General features: G+C 49.9%; 2 protein-coding genes across 3 annotated transcripts in view; one reads left to right on the forward strand and one right to left on the reverse strand.

The window, feature by feature from the left end:
• LOC115651412 (zinc finger protein 135-like) overlaps nucleotides 1-5,599 on the reverse strand; it is a 51,912-nt gene extending 46,313 nt beyond the window's left edge. The window contains exons 1-2 of one of the 2 annotated variants that reach the window (XM_030562414.1): nucleotides 5,504-5,599; nucleotides 4,870-4,996 (exon numbers count right to left, since the gene is read on the reverse strand). In XM_030562414.1, the coding sequence (XP_030418274.1) occupies nucleotides 4,870-4,996; nucleotides 5,504-5,527 (151 nt within the window). In that variant the 5' untranslated portion in view covers nucleotides 5,528-5,599. Of the gene's footprint in view, nucleotides 1-4,869; nucleotides 5,000-5,503 lie in introns of both variants that reach the window. The other variant, XM_030562412.1, reaches the window with a different exon arrangement.
• A 1,281-nt stretch (nucleotides 5,600-6,880) lies between these two features.
• LOC115651458 (translational activator of cytochrome c oxidase 1) overlaps nucleotides 6,881-16,839 on the forward strand; it is a 38,060-nt gene continuing 28,101 nt past the window's right edge. The window contains exon 1 of the mRNA XM_030562537.1: nucleotides 6,881-7,714. Within this exon, the coding sequence (XP_030418397.1) occupies nucleotides 7,685-7,714 (30 nt within the window). The 5' untranslated portion in view covers nucleotides 6,881-7,684. The remainder of the gene's footprint in view (nucleotides 7,715-16,839) is intronic.

Genomic DNA, 16,839 nt, shown 5'->3' on the forward strand with positions numbered 1-16,839 from the left:
TCTCAACCCAATCCATGCTGAGAGAGGACTGCAAATCCCACCTCTAGATGTCACCTAAGAGTCACCCCCAGCTGGAACCAGGGTAGGTGTGGTGGAAAGATCCTTGCTGGGTCTTATCTAGATGAGGAGGTGGGGTATGTTTCTTGGCTGCATCCTACATAGATTGGGGGGGGAGAGACACTTGGCTGGATCCCAGCTAGATGAGGGGAGGGGATATCCTAGGTGGATCCCAGCTTGATGCAGGGGGTCCCTAATGGAGTAGGCTGTGACCCTCTGCTCTAAAATCCCCCCACCTGTCTGCTCTTCCCCACACTGCTCAGCAAAGTCCTCTTCCCTGCCCCACAGTCTCTCTCTGCTGGGCATCATGGGAGAGGACCATTCCCTGGTCTGCATCTGCCGGCACTGTGCCAGGCCCTGGCAGTGACACACGGGTGTCGGTGAGAGTGACCTGCTGCCGGGTGAGGTTCCCCAACTGAGAAAAGCATTTGCCATAATCAGCACAGCTGTAAGGCTGCTCCCCGGGATGAATGTGCTGGTGTATTTTTAGGTGCGAGCTGTGTGCAAAGCTTTTGCTGCAGACAGTGCATTGGAATGGCCGCTCCCCAGTGTGCATGCTCTGATTTGGTCACTGCATGGGCACTGCCAAAGTTCTTGCTGCAGTTGTGACAGCTGTTTGGCTGCTCCCTGGTGTGTGCGTGCTGATGTACTCTCAGGCTTGAATTGTGTGCAAAGCTCTTGCCACATTTGGTGCACTGATGCGGCCGCTCCCCAGTGTGTGTGCGCTCGTGTATTCTCAGATGTCCGATCTGTGAAAAGCCCTTGCCGCAGTTGGTGCAGTGGTGTGGCTGCTCCCCGGTGTGTGTGCGCTGATGTACTGTCAGGCTTGAGTTGTGTGCAAAGCTCTTGCCACAGTTGGTGCACTGATATGTCTGCTCCCTGGTGTGCGTGCGCTGTCTACTCAGCTTTGAGCTCTCTGCAAAGCTCTTGCCACAGTCAGCGCAGCAGAGCGGCTGCTCCCCGGTGTGCATGCGCTGGTGCTGGGTCAGCGCAGACAGGTTGCTGAACCTCTTGTCCCCATCACTGCATTGACGGTGGCACCGGCCTATGGGGAATCTCTGGTGTGTAGCCAGGTCTGGTCTCTGGCTGAGTTTACCCCAGGGATGGACTGCGTCCTGTGCATGGATCCCTCTGTGGGCGGTTGGCTCCTGCGTTTCTGCTGTGCTCTCCCCACACTCAGACTGTGTCCGTGTTCCCGCCAGGATCCCGTGCCCTGCTGGAGAGAGCAGAGACAATCCTGGGTGTTAGCTCATTGTTAAGGCTACAGGTTTGTCAAGGATGGGAAAAATGTCAAGGATGGAGCTATTTCCCCATTTGTCCGTGACACTTCTTTGGGTGGGTGCCTGTCCCACAGGGTGGGACCAAATGCCTCACTCTGGGAATTGAGACCTGGTTTGCAGGGTTACAGTCCCACTCAGATTTTCCCCTCCTTCCTGTCATTATGGTGGAGGAACGAGGCCAAACTTCCGTGAATAGCCTTGCCACTTAGATCCACTCTAGCCTACCCTAATCTCTCTGCACCAGGCTGGGGGGACCTGCTGGGCAGTTGGTGCCCCCTGGGCAGGGTGAGAAGGAGGAGTTGTTTTATTAAAAATCAGGGAGCAGTCACAGTAAGTTTAGTGACCTTAAATTTACTGTAACTCCTCTGTAATTTCTGATACGAAATGCTGTAACAAATCTGCAGCCTGACTCACGGTGGTTCTACCCTATGTTATTTGTGCAGCGCCGGGTGCCTGTTCCCACGTACGCCTTGCACCTTGTGAGTCATGTTTTGTGCTTAAACTGTAGCCTGCCCGGGCAACAGGCAGCACCTGGAACATCCAGGACTTGGTCCCTTAAATGCTAACACAGTTGAAAATGGGTTCCTGGTTTATTTTCAATCTGATTTTGGTTTTATTTCCATCAGAGGTTTTTATTTTCATAGAATCACAGAAGATTAGGGTTGGAAGAGACCTCAGGAGTTCATCTAGTCTAATGGTTCTTAAACTTCTTTTTTCATGGACCTCTTGAAAATTTCTGAGGGTCTCGGTGGACCACTTAATGAACTTTCCAAATGTTGTTTGTGCCATTAGCTAACTATTGTAAGGCGCTCTGGATAAAAGCATTGTATTAAAAAAAACAACAAAAAAACCTCTCTCGCTTGCATGCATATTAACTGCACACATAGCTCAGCTTTAAGATACTAAACAAATCTGAGTCAAGTAGAAATATTCAATCTCTCATTGCAAATATTAATACAAATATTTTCTGATACTGAAAAGGAGAGTAAAAGTCATTCACTCAGGCTTATGCAATTTCTGAGATATCTACTGTAAATTTAATACATCACACACACAGAACAGTAAAAATAAATAATAAAGTTGCACAAACAGCAAAAGAAAAGCACAAACAAGTGACAACACTGAAAATACACCTCTACCCCAATATAGTACGACCTGATATAACACAAATTTGTATATACAGCAGTGCTCTGGGGAAGGTGGGACTGCGCACTCCAGCAGATCAAAGCAAATTTGATATAATGCGGTTTCACCTACAACATGGTAAGATTTTTTGGCTCCCGAGGACTGTGTTCTATCGAGGTAGAGGTGTACAAAAGGAAGTAAAATATCAAGGGGCTGGTTATGCGTATTTTAAATAAGCATTTAGGACCCACGCTGTCAGGGGCAGCTCTAGCCATTTCGCCGCCCCAGGCACGGCGGCACACCACGGAGGGCACTCTCGCAGATGTGCCTGCAGATGCTCCACCGAAGCCGTGGAACCAGCGGAACCTCTGCAGCCACGCCTGCGGGAGGTCCACCGGAGCTGCCTGCTGCTCCCCGTGGCATGCCGCCCCAAGCACACGCTTGGCATGCTGGGGCCTGGAGCTGCCCCTGCACGCTGTGCAAATGCATCAGAGCCCTGTAGAAACAGGCACCGTTCTCCTGGTTCCACACTGTGTTGTGTGTATGACCAACTCAAAACTCACAGAGCACTCACTGAGGTTTTATAGGCTCTGGGGCACATTAACACATGGCTTGGAGTTTGCACACAGATTCCTGCCTCAAGAACTTGCAGATAAGGTCTTTATCATACAAAACACCAAGCAGTAACCCCACCAAACCTAGTGCTGCTTGCTACTTAGAAGTCAATGGGACTAATGTCAGGCTTAAAGGGAACTACCCACAGACCACCTGAATGGAGCCTGCAGACCAATGGGAGCTTTGGGGGAGGTACCCACAGGCCAGAGCAGCACATGGAGCCCTCTGCCCTCCCTCCCTCAGGGGCCACAGGGACGTGGTGCCATACACTTCCTGGAGTGGCGCAGGGCCAGGGACAGGGCAGTCAGGGAGCAAAGGACTGAATGACCCAGCCATGCATTGGATGTAATTCCATCATGCCTGAAACAAGCCTGAAGCAAGAACTTTGCAATTGTTGTATGTATTTGATTCCATTTAACCAGTTTTAATTCTCATTTATATTTCTTTCTTTTTATGAATAAACCTTTAGATTTTAAAGGATTGGAAACAGTCTGATTTGTGGGTGAAATCTGAATTGTATATTGACCTGGGTCTGGGGCTTGGTCCTTTGGGATCGAGACAACCTTTTTCTTTAACTGGGGACACTGGTTTTCATAACCATTTGTTCCTATAAGGAGTGCTGCTGGTGGTGATACAAGGGAACTGAGCTATCTGAGGGAACTGCTTGTATGACTTCTGGTTAGCCAGGGGGGTGAAACCAAAATCCTCTCTGTTTGGCTGGTTTGATGTGAGTTAGTAGTGAAGGACCCCCAGCCTTGGGCTGTGACTACCCTGGCTCTAAGCAGGTCGTCCTGAATTGATACTCTCAGTTGTGTTACCCAAGAGCACCCCTTGTTACACTTCTATGTTAAGGAGCCCTCTGCTAGCAGCTGTATAAATCAGAAGGGACTGGATTGTTATGATTTACCTGAGGAGCGGCTCTCAGGCCCTGAGCTTTCCTTGGAGTCCTCAGCATCCCAGATCCAGAGCTCTGCCTCCCCTAGCTCGATCTGGTGGATTAAGTCTGGTGTGGAATCTGAACAGCCTGTTTTGGGGGAAAGAATCCGTTTTTCACTAAAGTTTTGGGGGCAGGGATTCATTTACATGTTGGTGCAGCCCAGCACAACAGGGCCCGGATCTCAGTCAAGGTGTGTCTGTGCAGCACTGGATGCGACGAGGCCCTGACCTTGGCCAGGTCTGTTCCCACAGCACCTGGCACAGCGGGACACTGTTCTCAGTCGCTGCTTCAGAGGAAAGCCCAAGAGATCCCAAGTAGAAGAATAATGATATAAACCTTCCTTACAGGAGATTTCTTCCCATCTCCCACCAGGCAAGTTTGGTTCATACTCTGAAGCTATGGAACCTTCTCAATTTGCTTTGGGGGCTGAGTCATGTGGTACAAGGTGAATCCATTATACAGACCTATCAGTTCTTTTGCTTAGGATGCAGCATTGCTCAACTCTATGGTTGTTAAATTTATGATGTTCGTTCTTTTGGGGGAGGTGTGAAGCTGTTACAAGCAGCAGGAGAGTTTTCTTCCTGCCTTATTTGTCTAGAGTCAGTTCTTGAGGCAGAGCTGCTGCTCTCCATGTCTGGGCTAGGATTCCTGGAAGCGGTTGTTGCTCATGTGCTGTTTGCAACCACCTCTGTTGCAGGACTGAGATACATATAATGTTAGACTAAGATTAGATCCAGGCTCTCTAGCCCTGATTTCTCCTTTAACAGGAAACCTGCCTGAAAAGGGCTGACAAGGAATCAAGGGAACCCACCGGAACTCACAGCTGTGAGTAAAAGAAGGGAAATTGGTCCTTACCCAGGAAAAGGAGGGTCCAGTAATTCCTCAGCATCTGGTCCCGGTACAGCTGCTTCTCTGGCTGGGATAGGAGCTCCCACTCCTCCCGGGTGAAATACAGAGCGACGTCCTCAAACGCCACCTGGAGCTGCTGGCACAAGCGTTACACACTCAGCACCTTCCGCTCCAGCCCCCAGCCCGGAGTCTCAGCAGGGGACGCGGTTTCTAGGGGAGGGACTCCCAGGGAACCCCCCGCCCAGCACCTGTGACCCAGGGAGACTCCCCACCCCCCAGCTCCCCCGGGGACCCGGGGCCCTGCTGGCCGGGACAGGAGTCGCCCTCGGGCTCCCCACGGGGCTCTGGGAAGGGCCCGAATCCCAGGGCAGGGAACAGGCTCCGCCCCAGACCTGTGCTCAGCCCCGTTCCCGCTCCGGATCAGGCTCCTCTGCCCAGCCGGGGCCGCGCTCGGGGGAAGGGGCCGCGCCCGGCTCCGCGTGTCCGCCCGGCCAGGGCCACCCCGCGCCGCTCCCCGACCCCCGCGCTCCGGCTGCTGCAGCCCCGGCCCCGGGGTCACTAGCGCGGGAGGGACCCGGGTCCCAGCCCCCAGCCGGGACCAGCCAGTGCCCGGCCGGGGAGTCCCCGCCCCGCGTCCTACCTGCGCCGGCCCCGCTGCAGCCATCGCCGGGCTCGGCTCCGGCCCCGGCCGCTTCCTCCGCCCGGGCAGCGACTTCCCGCCCCGCGGCTGCTGCTGCCTCCCCGGGGCCGCCCCTCGCCCGCTCCCCGCCCCGCTCCAGCCCTGCTGCGCTCCCGCCCGCCCCGGCTCCAAGAGTCCCGCGCCTGCGCCGTCAGCCGGGGGAGGTGCCAGCGCAGGGACCTTCTGGCCCAGCCCCCCGGGCGCCTGGGTCCCGAGTCCAGGCGCCGGAGGCGCTCGCGGCACCTGGAGCCCGTAAGGGAGCAGCCCGGTCCCCGCCTCTGGGCTGTGAGTGACGATCAGTGGGTACAAGAGGGCTCAGGCCAGGCGGTGCAGCGTGTCAGTGTCTCAGGGATGGTGTGTCTGTTTTGTCTTTCACAAGTACTTAAAAAGCCCCCAAAGAAAGACAAAAGTTTTGCCGACACAAGTGGCCGTGTGGATGTGGCTTTGTCAGCAGGAGCACTCTCCTGCCGACAAAGCTGATGCTTCTTGCTGGGCTGGAAGCATTTTGTCAGCGAAGGCTTGTTGACCCCCTCAAAGAAGGGGAAGGGATAGCTCAGTGGTTTGAGCATTGGCCTGCTAAACCCAGAGTTGTGAGGCCAATCCTTGAGAGAGCCACTTAGGGATCTGGGGCAAAATCAGTACTTGGTCCTGCCTAGTGAAGGCAGGGGACTGGACTGGACTCAATGACCTTTCAAGGTCCTAGGAGACTATATATCTCCAATTATAGTATATAGTTAATAGATTTCTACTATCTAGCAGTAGAGATAGCAGGTGAGGTATGTTTTCCCTTAATAAAACCATGTTGATTCTTCCTCAACACATTATGTTCATCTATATGCCTGACAATATTGTTCTTTATTATAGTTTCAACCAGTTTGCCCGGTACTGAAGTCCGGCTTACAGGCCTGTAATTGCTGGGATCACTTCTGGAACACTTTTTTAAAAATTGGTGTCACATTTGCTATCCTCCAGTCATTTGGTACAGAAGCTGATTTAAATGATAGGTTACAGACTATAGTCAGTAGTTCCGCAATTTCACATTTGAGTTCCTTCAGAACTCGGGTAAATGCCATCTGGTCCTAATGACTTATTGCTGTTTAATTTTATCAATTTGTTCCCAAACCTCCTCTAATAATACCACAATTTGGGACAGTTTCTCAGATCTGTCACCTAAACAGAATGGCTCAGGTTTGGGAATCTCCCTCACATCCTCAGCTGTGAAGACTGATGCAAAGCATTCATTTAATTTCTCCTCAGTGGCCCTTATCATTCTTGAGTGCTCCTTTAGCATCTCAATCATCCAGGGGCCCCACTGGTGGTTTAGCTGGCTTCCCGCTTCTGATGTACTTGAAAAAAAATTCCCATTACTTTTTGAGTCTTTGGCTAGCTGTTCCTCAAATTCTTTTTTTGGCTTTCCTTTCCTGTGTGTCTTTCAGGAGGGCTGCACCATGTGTGTTACAGGAGCTCAGACCCGTGTCACTGCCCAGCACCATGGGGAGGGCAGCTGCCCCATACAGATGCCCTTTTTTGGCCTTGGTGCTGGTGCCCTGGCTGTGTGCCCCTGTCCTCCTGCCCATTGCATGCAGCAGGCGCACGCATGCACACACACACTAACATTTGCTGAAGCCACTGCCCTTATTAGCCATAAGATTCTGCGGACTGCTCTTTATGGGGGTTAAAAAGGGGCAAAGGGGGCAAATTGGAGGAGAGGAGAGGCCAGGGTCTGAGTAGGGGGTGAACATTAAAATAAAAAAGCCCCTCTGCTCCCCCATCCTATTTTTTGCCAAACACTGGTGTCTCAGTCCACGAGGGTAACTGTTACCCCCCCTGCCCCTGCCTGTGCCAGGGTTTTGCCCTCTGTCACCACCTCACTCCTGGGCTTAACTTGTCTCCTCCCCCCACATGCCTGATTTTGCCTTCAGCCACCTACCCTAACCCTGCCTCCAGTTGCTTGACCCCCCTGTACCTTGTGTCCGGGCAGCAGGAGCCCATTAGAGGGCAGCCAGCTCCCCGCCCCTGGGCTGTGGGGCCCCGCTGCGCCTTGAGGAGCTGGCTAGGACGGCAGGGGGGCTGGGAGCCTGGACTCTTGGGTTCTTTCCCAGCTCTGGGAGGGGAGCGGGGACTAGTGGGTACAAGAGGGCCATGGCCAGGCTGTGCAGCGTGTGTGTCACAGTGAGACGGGTCGGGCTGTGTGGTGTGTTTGTTGCTCAGCTGTGTGATGTTGGGGTGTGTGTTATAGGAGATCACACCCCAGCTGTGTAATGTGTGTGTGTTAGAGGAGCTCCCAGCCACCTGGGTACCATGTGTGTGTGTGTGTATATGTGTTTGTTTCAGGAGCTCAAACCCAGTGCCCATGGCAGTGCCCAGATCCTTGCAGAGGGCGGGTGCCCCATACAGATGCCATGTTCTGTCCTCGGTGCTGGTGCCCTAGCTTGTTGCCCTGCCCCATATCCGACTGCCCCTTTCCCCAGCCACTGGGCCAGGCCCTGCACACCACGGGAGCCACCCTCTTGGGCCACAACAAACAGTCAAGGTCAAAGACATGTACAGACAAAACTACACAGGATCTTTTCAGGGGGCAAGACAAAGATACCACATTTATTATGATAACAATTTGATTTATGACTAATAACTAATATCTTAATTCTTATACACACACATTATACCTAATACCTATACACACACACACACACACACACACATCCATCAGATGTTCTGCAGCTGCTGCATAGTTACCAGTCCTGAAGATAGCTTAAGTTCATAGCTTGATTTTGTAGCTTGGGTTCGTAGCTTGTGGCGGCTAACTGGCCAGGAAAGCCAGGCATAAGGACAAGCTGGATCTCTGTTGGGCAGGCACTGATGTCCTTCCATGTTGGCAGGAGAATGTTACCCCGAGTCTCTCATCTCACCCTTCTTTTTTATAGGCTTTTAGTTTGGATTCAAAGTCTATAGGTCTTGCTGTGTCACGCTGCCTCTGCGTTTGGATTGATCTCCCATCAATTGCAGGCGTGACTTTCAGCCTTGAACCTGGCTTTGATCTTCCTTCTGTTGTTCTGTTGTCCTTTTCTTTTTAGGGTGGATGCTTCTCACTTTGTTTAGGGCTGTTGTCTAGGTCTTCAGCCGTTGGTATTTGAACTTTATCTCATCAGAACAGGCTGGGGCTGGAGGTTGATTCCATCATCCACACATACCTCATTCACACATCTAAACTAAACTAATAAGATTACAGCAGGGTTTGCAAAAATGAAGGTTGGAGGAAGCTTTTACAAAATGGAGTGAGTGTTTTAAAATGGGGTTTGAATTACAATATGGAACAGAAGTTACAGTGTAGGCAATTGTAGTGTGGATGGTGAACAGAAGTTACTTTAATAAATTAAAAACAATTTCATTTATCAGTTCTACAGACATGAAAGGCACCATGGGGCCTGCGAGATGCCGAGTGCAGCCGGCTCTTCCAGAAGCTCACCATGCTGCTGCGCTTCGCTGGGAAATGTATGCGGCGGGGAGGGGGAGAGGGATCCTGTGTGTTGCAAAGCCCCAGCCAGATGGGGGTGCTATAGAGCCCTGCCAGCCCAGCCTTGACCACTAGCACTGACGCCATTGCCCCTAACCCCAGCACCCCCTAACCTCTGTTAGCCCAAGGCCAGCACCCTCCCTGCCTGCTGGAGCAGAGGATGCTGGTCTGTGGGGTAGTGTTTCCCCTTCTCATCCTTTCTCCACTGGACCTTTCCTCTGTCTCACAGCGCCTCCCCTAAGGAGGCTGGGTCTGTGCCCCACTCTAGCAGCTGCTTCACATAAGAGAGGGGAAGCCCAGTCCCTGTGGTTCAGGCTGGGTTCCATCCCAGGCTCTGCAAGGGAGATAGTGGATCACACAGGGGTTTCTCAGAGTCAGGATGCCTGGGTTCTATCCCTGGCTTTGGGAGGGGAGTAGAGGCTGGTGGGTTTTAGCAGTGGGGGCTGGGAGCCAGGCATGCCCTGGAATGGGATCCCAGCCATATTTCCCTTGTGACACCCCCTTTCTGTCCTGTTGCAAAACGGGGACCTAACCCTGATCTCAACACTAGCCTAGCCAGTATCAATGAGTGGAGCAGGAGTGTGCCCAAAGCATCCATTCAGGTGGCCGTCAAGGCAAGGGAGGGTATATAGCCAGGTCCTGCCAGTCCAGCTCAGGGGACTGAGGGACTCATGGGCTGCAGCCTTGCTGCATTCTCCGGGCCAGGCCGGGCCATGCCAATGGGCACTGGGAGCCTTGAATGAGGGAATGATGCTGGGCTGGTGGCTACAGTGCTGAGCTGGGCTACAGGACACCTGGTTTTTAATCCTAGCACTACCACTTGCCATTGTGACCTTGGGCAAATCACTTGGGTCATAGGGAATTGCCAGACTGGATCACAGCAGAGGTGTGTCCACTCCAGTGTCCTGTTTCCAGCACCAGAGGCTGCAGAGGCAAGTGTAAGAACACTGCAGTAGCAGCTGTGGGGGATAATAATCCTATGCCAGGTCTTATCTTTGTCTATAATAGTTACCATCAGCTCGAGCCCTGAAGCAGGAGATTTACTATTCCTGCCAGAATTTGGTTGCATTAATTATTCCAGCTCTAGATGTTCTTTTGGTCCATAGAAATATCCAGTCCCGATTTGAATCTTGGTACATTCTTGCCCCCTGTGACATCCTGTGGCAGTGAGTTCCACAGGATAATCACCCATTGTGTGAAAAAGTATTTTCTGTGATCAGCTGTGAATTTCCCATGTTTTATTTCACTGAACATTCTCTCGTCCTTGTGTTACGAGGAGAGATGACTGGGAAACAGAGTGTCCATCCTGTGGGAAATTCTGACACTTCTAAATTTGTTTTCCTTCTGAATTGGATCAAAAATTGAAATGTCAACATTTTTAGTAGAAAGAAAATTCAGAAAAAAAACCAATTCAGAAACATTGAATTATTTCCTTTCACTAATGTCAAAACCTTCTAATTTAATAGAAATCAATAACTCTACATTAAAATTAATATAATGGAAAATTGGAATGAACTGGAACAATAGTCAAAATAAAATGTTACATTAGCAAAACACTGAAAAACACTGAGAAAATTGAAACTTCTTGATGCCACCTGGCAAAGCGGGGGTACATAGGGATTAAAGGAATCCCCATGGTCTGATATTTACGTAATGGTGTGACAGAATATACTCCTGTATTTGCACCTTACTCATGATTGTGATAAACTTTGTACATGGCATGCCTTGTGAAGTATCATTTGAAAACTCATGCCTTGCTGATCAGTAATAGAGTATCATGGTAAAATGCATGTAGTAATGTTCTAGTTGAAGTTCTGAACATAAGCTGACAGTATGACTGACCTGTGTTTCCCAGATAAGTCTGGGGAATGGCTAACCAGGGTTCTCAAACACAAAGGTCAAGCCGAGGCCCTAGCTGGGTGCCAACAAAGCTGATGGGACATTACCCGTCAAGTGGCCATTCTTTGGCAAGAAAGCAGGAGCAGAGACAAAGAGATCTGCATTTTTAACAAAGAAATACCATGAAGTCTCCCTCCACCACCAGATCCCCTGTCTCTTGGTTCTCAGCTGGAAAAGCTTTCCAAAGAGGAACTGCAAGTATAAAAAGGAGGGGCAAACACTCCAAGACACCCATTCTCTCTCTCCCTGCCCATCTCATTCTCTGCATCTGAGAAGACAAAGGAAATGGCCATTGGATGCTGGAGGAGGGGTCCTGACCTAAATGTTTGGTCAGCGATGCTGCTGGGAGCATGTGGTGAGAAACTTTCCTTTGAATCTAATATCGTTTGTTAGTAGGAACTAGACAGCGTTTTATCTTTATTATTCTTGTAACCATTCTGACTGTTATGCCCCATTGCTTGTGCCCACTTAACATCTCTCTTTGTTGTTAATAAACTTGTTTTATTGTTTCATCTAATCCAGTGTGTTTAAAGTGTCAGGGTAACTCCATTTGTGGTAGTAAAGTGGTGTATATTATTCCCTTAAAGGAATAATGGATTTAGTATTTCTGGACTGTTTGGCAGAGGGTTGGGCATGGCAGGATGTACATTTCTGGGGGCAAATCCAGGATTGGAAGTGTGTTGGGGTCACCCTGCAATAATAATCCAGGCTGGTGAAAGCCAAGAAGTGGCTGGCTGGCTGCAGCACACACTCATGTAGCTGTGAGTGTCCTGCATGCTGGTGGCAGCTTGTGACTAGTCCAGACTGGAGGCTAGAGCAGCAAAGCAGTGTAAAGGGCACCCAGGGTACAGGGCAGGATGACACAGCCCCCCCCATCCTGGTCTGAATTTGTACCCCGGTGTGCCACAAATGGTTCACCAGAGGGTGGCATGTGAGGTTTCTAATGAAAGTCTGTGTCGTGCTGGTCATCGTAATCGTGAAATGTTTGTACAGAGACTATGTAAGGCGTTAGATATCGATACTGCAGACAGTGTTCTTAAGGTCTGCAGCTTGGGCAACTGGTCACCAGAAAAGATGAAAAAGAAGTTTTCTCTGGACAAAAGATGTTTATCCTTCTACCTGTTTACATGTGAATTGATGGGTGGGGAGCCCCGGGGAGACAGCAGTGGCCTGTGGGGATGGCTGGGGAGCCCCAAGGAGGCAGTGGTGGCCAGAGGCAATGGGGGGAATGGGTGTGGAGCCTGGGGAGGGAAAGTGGGGGTGGACTGGGGGAGGCAGTGGGAGCCAGGGGAAATGGGAAGATGAGGGGAATGCAAGTGCAGTTCCCCTGAAGCTGACAGTATTTTATTTCATTTTTTCTGAAGGCCTTCGCCTGGCAGCCTACTTCAATGCGCTTAAATCCAAGCACTTGAGCAGTTCCATTGATTTCAGTGGGACCACTCACATGCTTATAATTGAGCACATGCTTAAGAGTTTGCTGGATTGGGGCCTTAATATCAGAATATATTATGACTCATAATTAAGAACTGGAAAGTCACACTATTAAACTTTGTAACGTTAATAGCAAAAGTGGGTCCGTTTTGAAGCTTTCATCCATCCTAAACTTCAGATCCCAACCCAAGCCACTTCACACGAGTGTTGGGATTTGAGTTCTGAAATGGCCCATCATAAAAATAAACCTGAGCTGTGAAGCTGAAATCTGCACCTAGATGTGATTTTCCTCATGTTTCTGAGTGATTTGGATTCCGTGTCCTAGTTTGGGGTCCATCTCTAGTTAAAAGTGAACTGTAATGAGAAATTGAAATTGCAGGCAAGTTCAGATAGGTGACTGGAAGATCCTGGCTCACTGGGCTGGGCACGGAGATTGAGCACAGAAATCTGTTTTAATTTACATTCCAAAAATTATTTCAACCAACTATCCTCCTGCCACGGTTCCTGTTTTTCCAGCTTTGCTACTGATGCCCCATGTTCAGCATTCTGTGGCACCATAGATACTGTTGGGTCTAAACTTTTGGTGAACTTTGGGGAGCCAAAACACACCCAGACTGGCTGTCTCTGCATAATCCTTCCTGAACCCTTTTGAACAAAACACTGACCTGCAAACTACTCATGACACCCCCTTTCTCAAGTAGCCATTAGCCTTTATCTCTATGCATTTACTTGTTAACTTGCTTTTCCTGTAAAATCTTGATTGATTACGCATGACCATTATCTTTTGTTAATCACTTTGTTTACTTCTGTGTATAAATATTGATGCTCACCCCTAATAAAGGGGCCACACTTAATCTAAAGCTTTTAGAGCTAAGGATAGTGTGAGCCCGTTGATCAACGCATTGGTGTCTGGTCTCTGACAGAATTGTGTGCCCCATACCAACTCCGCACGAACTCGGGTGCTGGAGAGGTGAGTGAGGACTTGCTTTATTTACCTAACAATACCAGAAGAGAGACATCATAGCCACCAGGAAGGTTAGCATGAGATTTCTGATACCTGTGATGCTCAGGAGAGCCACACTCTCCTTGTAAATCCAGCAGAGAGAGCAGATTCAAATACAGAGGGAAAATAATATTATATGGTTAAATTAGAACTGATTCCTGACATAATTATTGGGTGCTGATTTAACGCCAATAGACCCGTGTTGTCAGCGGGCAGGCTTGAACCTAGGGCCTCTGGAGCTTAATGCATGAGCCTCTGCCACATGAACTAAAAGCTAATGGGCTGTAGAGCAGACTCTTTAGCTCTCTCTAAGTGGTCTCCGTGTCATTGCAGTGGACAGAACACCATACCCAGGAGGTATGTGGGTTACACTGATATTATCACGAGATCCCCAAAAGATCATATCAAAGGTTTAGTTTGCAATTATCTCTGTTCTTCAAATTGATATAATACATCAGTGCTATCCAAAGCTGCTTCATGTGTAGCTCTCTTTTAGAAGTCCCTGTCTGCTATGACAGTGACACTACGCCCCATAATCTTCATAGAAATATTATTACATAATTATAGCATAACCGAGATGTATTTTATGCCAGAGGGGTTATGTGAGGTATCATTGGAAAGGTTATGATTTATGGATATGATTTTCCTATTTGTACATATGTCTCATTTTGGTATCTGAAGTTAGGAATATTGACTATGTATCAATTACAAGTGGGTTTTCACCTCGGGAACGCCCACCAGAGGAATGCAATCAGTCTGGATGGGCCATTAGGAAAAACACTAGGTCTTTGAAGATGCTAATGTCCCACCTTCCTGGAAAACCTTCCTGTGGACCCAGCAAACAGACTCTGAGTTGTGGCTGCGGAGTCATGTGATCATGTCACTTGATATGGGACTCCATGATAAAATTAGTACTTTTCCACTGACAGGAGGTGGGTGTGGGGCTCACACTGGAAAACAAAGGATTCTGGCCATATGTAAAACCTATTTAAGGCAGGAGAGTGATATAATCAGTGTTTGTTCTTCACTGAATCCCCACCCAAGATGACTGCTGTGTGAAACAAAGACTGGTGGGAGGGGAGGGACAAGAGCTGAAACCATGCTGGAAAGCGGTCCAGCCTGTGAAAGAAACATCTGAAGTTTTAAGCTGCAAGCAAGAGCAGTTTGCCTTCAAGAACCTCTGCAATCTGCCCAAAAGAACATTTAGGGTGAGAAATAGATGCTTATAACCAGTTTCTTTAGCATATTGAGCTTAGCTTGCGTGTTTTGTTTTATTTGTCAGGTAATCTGCTTTGATCTCTGTGCTATCCCTTATAACAACTCAAAATTGAGCTTTTGTAGTTAATAAACTCTGTTTTCTCTAAAACCAGTTTGTGAAATTCATAACGGGCGGGGGGGGGAAAAGCCATGCATATCTCCCTCCACAACGAGGGAGGAGGTGAATTTCATGAGCTTTGTGCCATATAGTGCTCTCTGCCAAGATGATGTAATTTTGGGATTACACTCCAGAGGGGTTGTGCACTTGAATGCTGGGCAATTCCTTAATTGAAGCCTTCGGAGGCAGAGGTGATTTCACTGTCTGTGTCTTTCTGCAGCTGGCTGTGGCCTTACCTGTCTGTGAGCAGAAGGAATGGGTAAGGGAGCCCAGACGGGTGTAACAGGTGGGCTAAGTGGTACCCCAGTACATCAAGTGGCACCCCGAGGGGGGGGGCAACCCGACACAATGACATCAAAAGTAGGTCTAGAAATCAAAACTCCTTTGTCTCGAATACCAGCCCTGAACCCTGCAGCACACCACCAGAACCTTTACATTGTGCCCTCCCCCCCGTATCAGCTGTTACCAGTCACCTCTGCGCATCATCTGTTTTAGTCACCCAGAAGGTGTTAACTCAGATATGAAGCAGTTAGCTTACACCACCACGTTGTCAATTCACTATGTAAATATGGTTCATTAACCAATCTGTAAATATGCAAAATGACTTTTTTCTACATATCCATTGGCGCTGGCATGGAGGTGACTTCTCTAGCTCAGCTTCTCTGTTGCAGTGACTGGTTCTAGAGACAGAGAGGGAGTTGATTCAGGTGATTCACTCAAGGTGCTGTGATCACCCAGAGAACGGGCAGATGGCTGATTTCTGAGCTGTTGCCCAACACCTGACTTTAAAAGATGGAGGTAGTAGGGTGTTTTTCAGCAACCAGAGTTCAGTTGTTACCTAGCAGGGGGTGCTCTCCCTGGCCAGGCCATGATGGTCCCACTCACCATCTTTTTCATGCAGATGTTTTGACTTCAGGAAATTACACATTGAACAACGTGGGACATTTTAAACTATTTTTGTTGGGTGGTGCAGTCTGGTCACTGCTGGGCAAAACTGGCCTGGGCCAATCAGTAAATGACCTGTACTCAGTGGTGAGCTGGAGCCGGTTCCCAAGAACCGGTTGCTAAAATTAGACCTTCGTGGAGAACCGGTTGTTAAAGGGCCAGGGAGTGGGCAAAGAACTCCAGTCCGTGGGCTGGACCATCCTATTGCTCCCTGGATTCTCAGCTGGGGAGGCTCTCCCGGCCCTTCCCCCGCTTCCCCCCAGCTGCAGCGTGGCCAGCCGCCGGCATCAGCTGGGCAGCTCAGCTGAGCTCTGGGGTCATCCTGCTGCCACTTTTTGAGAGTCCCGGCAAGGTGTGTGTGTAGGGTCCTGCTGCAAGCTCCAGGGCTGGCCAGAGGGGAGGGGAGAGGGCAAGTGGGGCAATTGGCCTGGGCCCTGCAGGGGCCCCTGGCCCCATGAGGATGTCTCCCCCTAGCCACCTCCCGCAGAGCTGCAGCATGGCCAGCAGCTGGGCAGCTCAGCTGAGCTCCTGAGTCATCCTGCTGCTTTGAGCTGCCAGCAAGGTAAGGGGAGAGGGGGTTGCAAGTTCTAGGGTTGCCGGGGGGCAAGTGGGGCAATTTGCCTCAGGCCCTGCAGGGGTCCCCAGCCTCACAGGTATGTCTCTCCTGGCCCTTCCCCCACTCCCCCCCTTAAATCAGAACTTTTTATAGGGAACCAGTTATTCAGTTTTTGGCAGCTCATCACTGCCTGTACTCATGGCAAAAGCTTGGAACATCCAACCAGGATATGAGTTGTGTCCATTCTCATTGTCTAAGGATCCAGGATGTAATCCAGACATGGGGGGGGGGAAGGGGAGAAGAGGGTAGTGTCACTGCCTGCCCTGTAACCTGGCGTGCCTAGTAATGCTTTGCTGCTGTAGCTCCCCACGCGGCTCACTCACAAATAGCTTCCAGCATTCCAGATGTGACGAAGTGGGGCTGTTCTTAATGTTTCCTCTGAATACTGTGTGGGTGCCTCAGTTTCTGGCTGACACACTATCTCCGTGGCAACTAATGCCCTGGGCCCTTCCCCCCTGCAAGGGGATAGCTAAAGATGTGTGAGAACAAAGATCAGGTGACCTCCTGGCCCGGG

The sequence above is a fragment of the Gopherus evgoodei genome, chromosome 4 (assembly GCF_007399415.2).
Source record: "Gopherus evgoodei ecotype Sinaloan lineage chromosome 4, rGopEvg1_v1.p, whole genome shotgun sequence".
Taxonomy (NCBI): domain Eukaryota; kingdom Metazoa; phylum Chordata; order Testudines; family Testudinidae; genus Gopherus; species Gopherus evgoodei.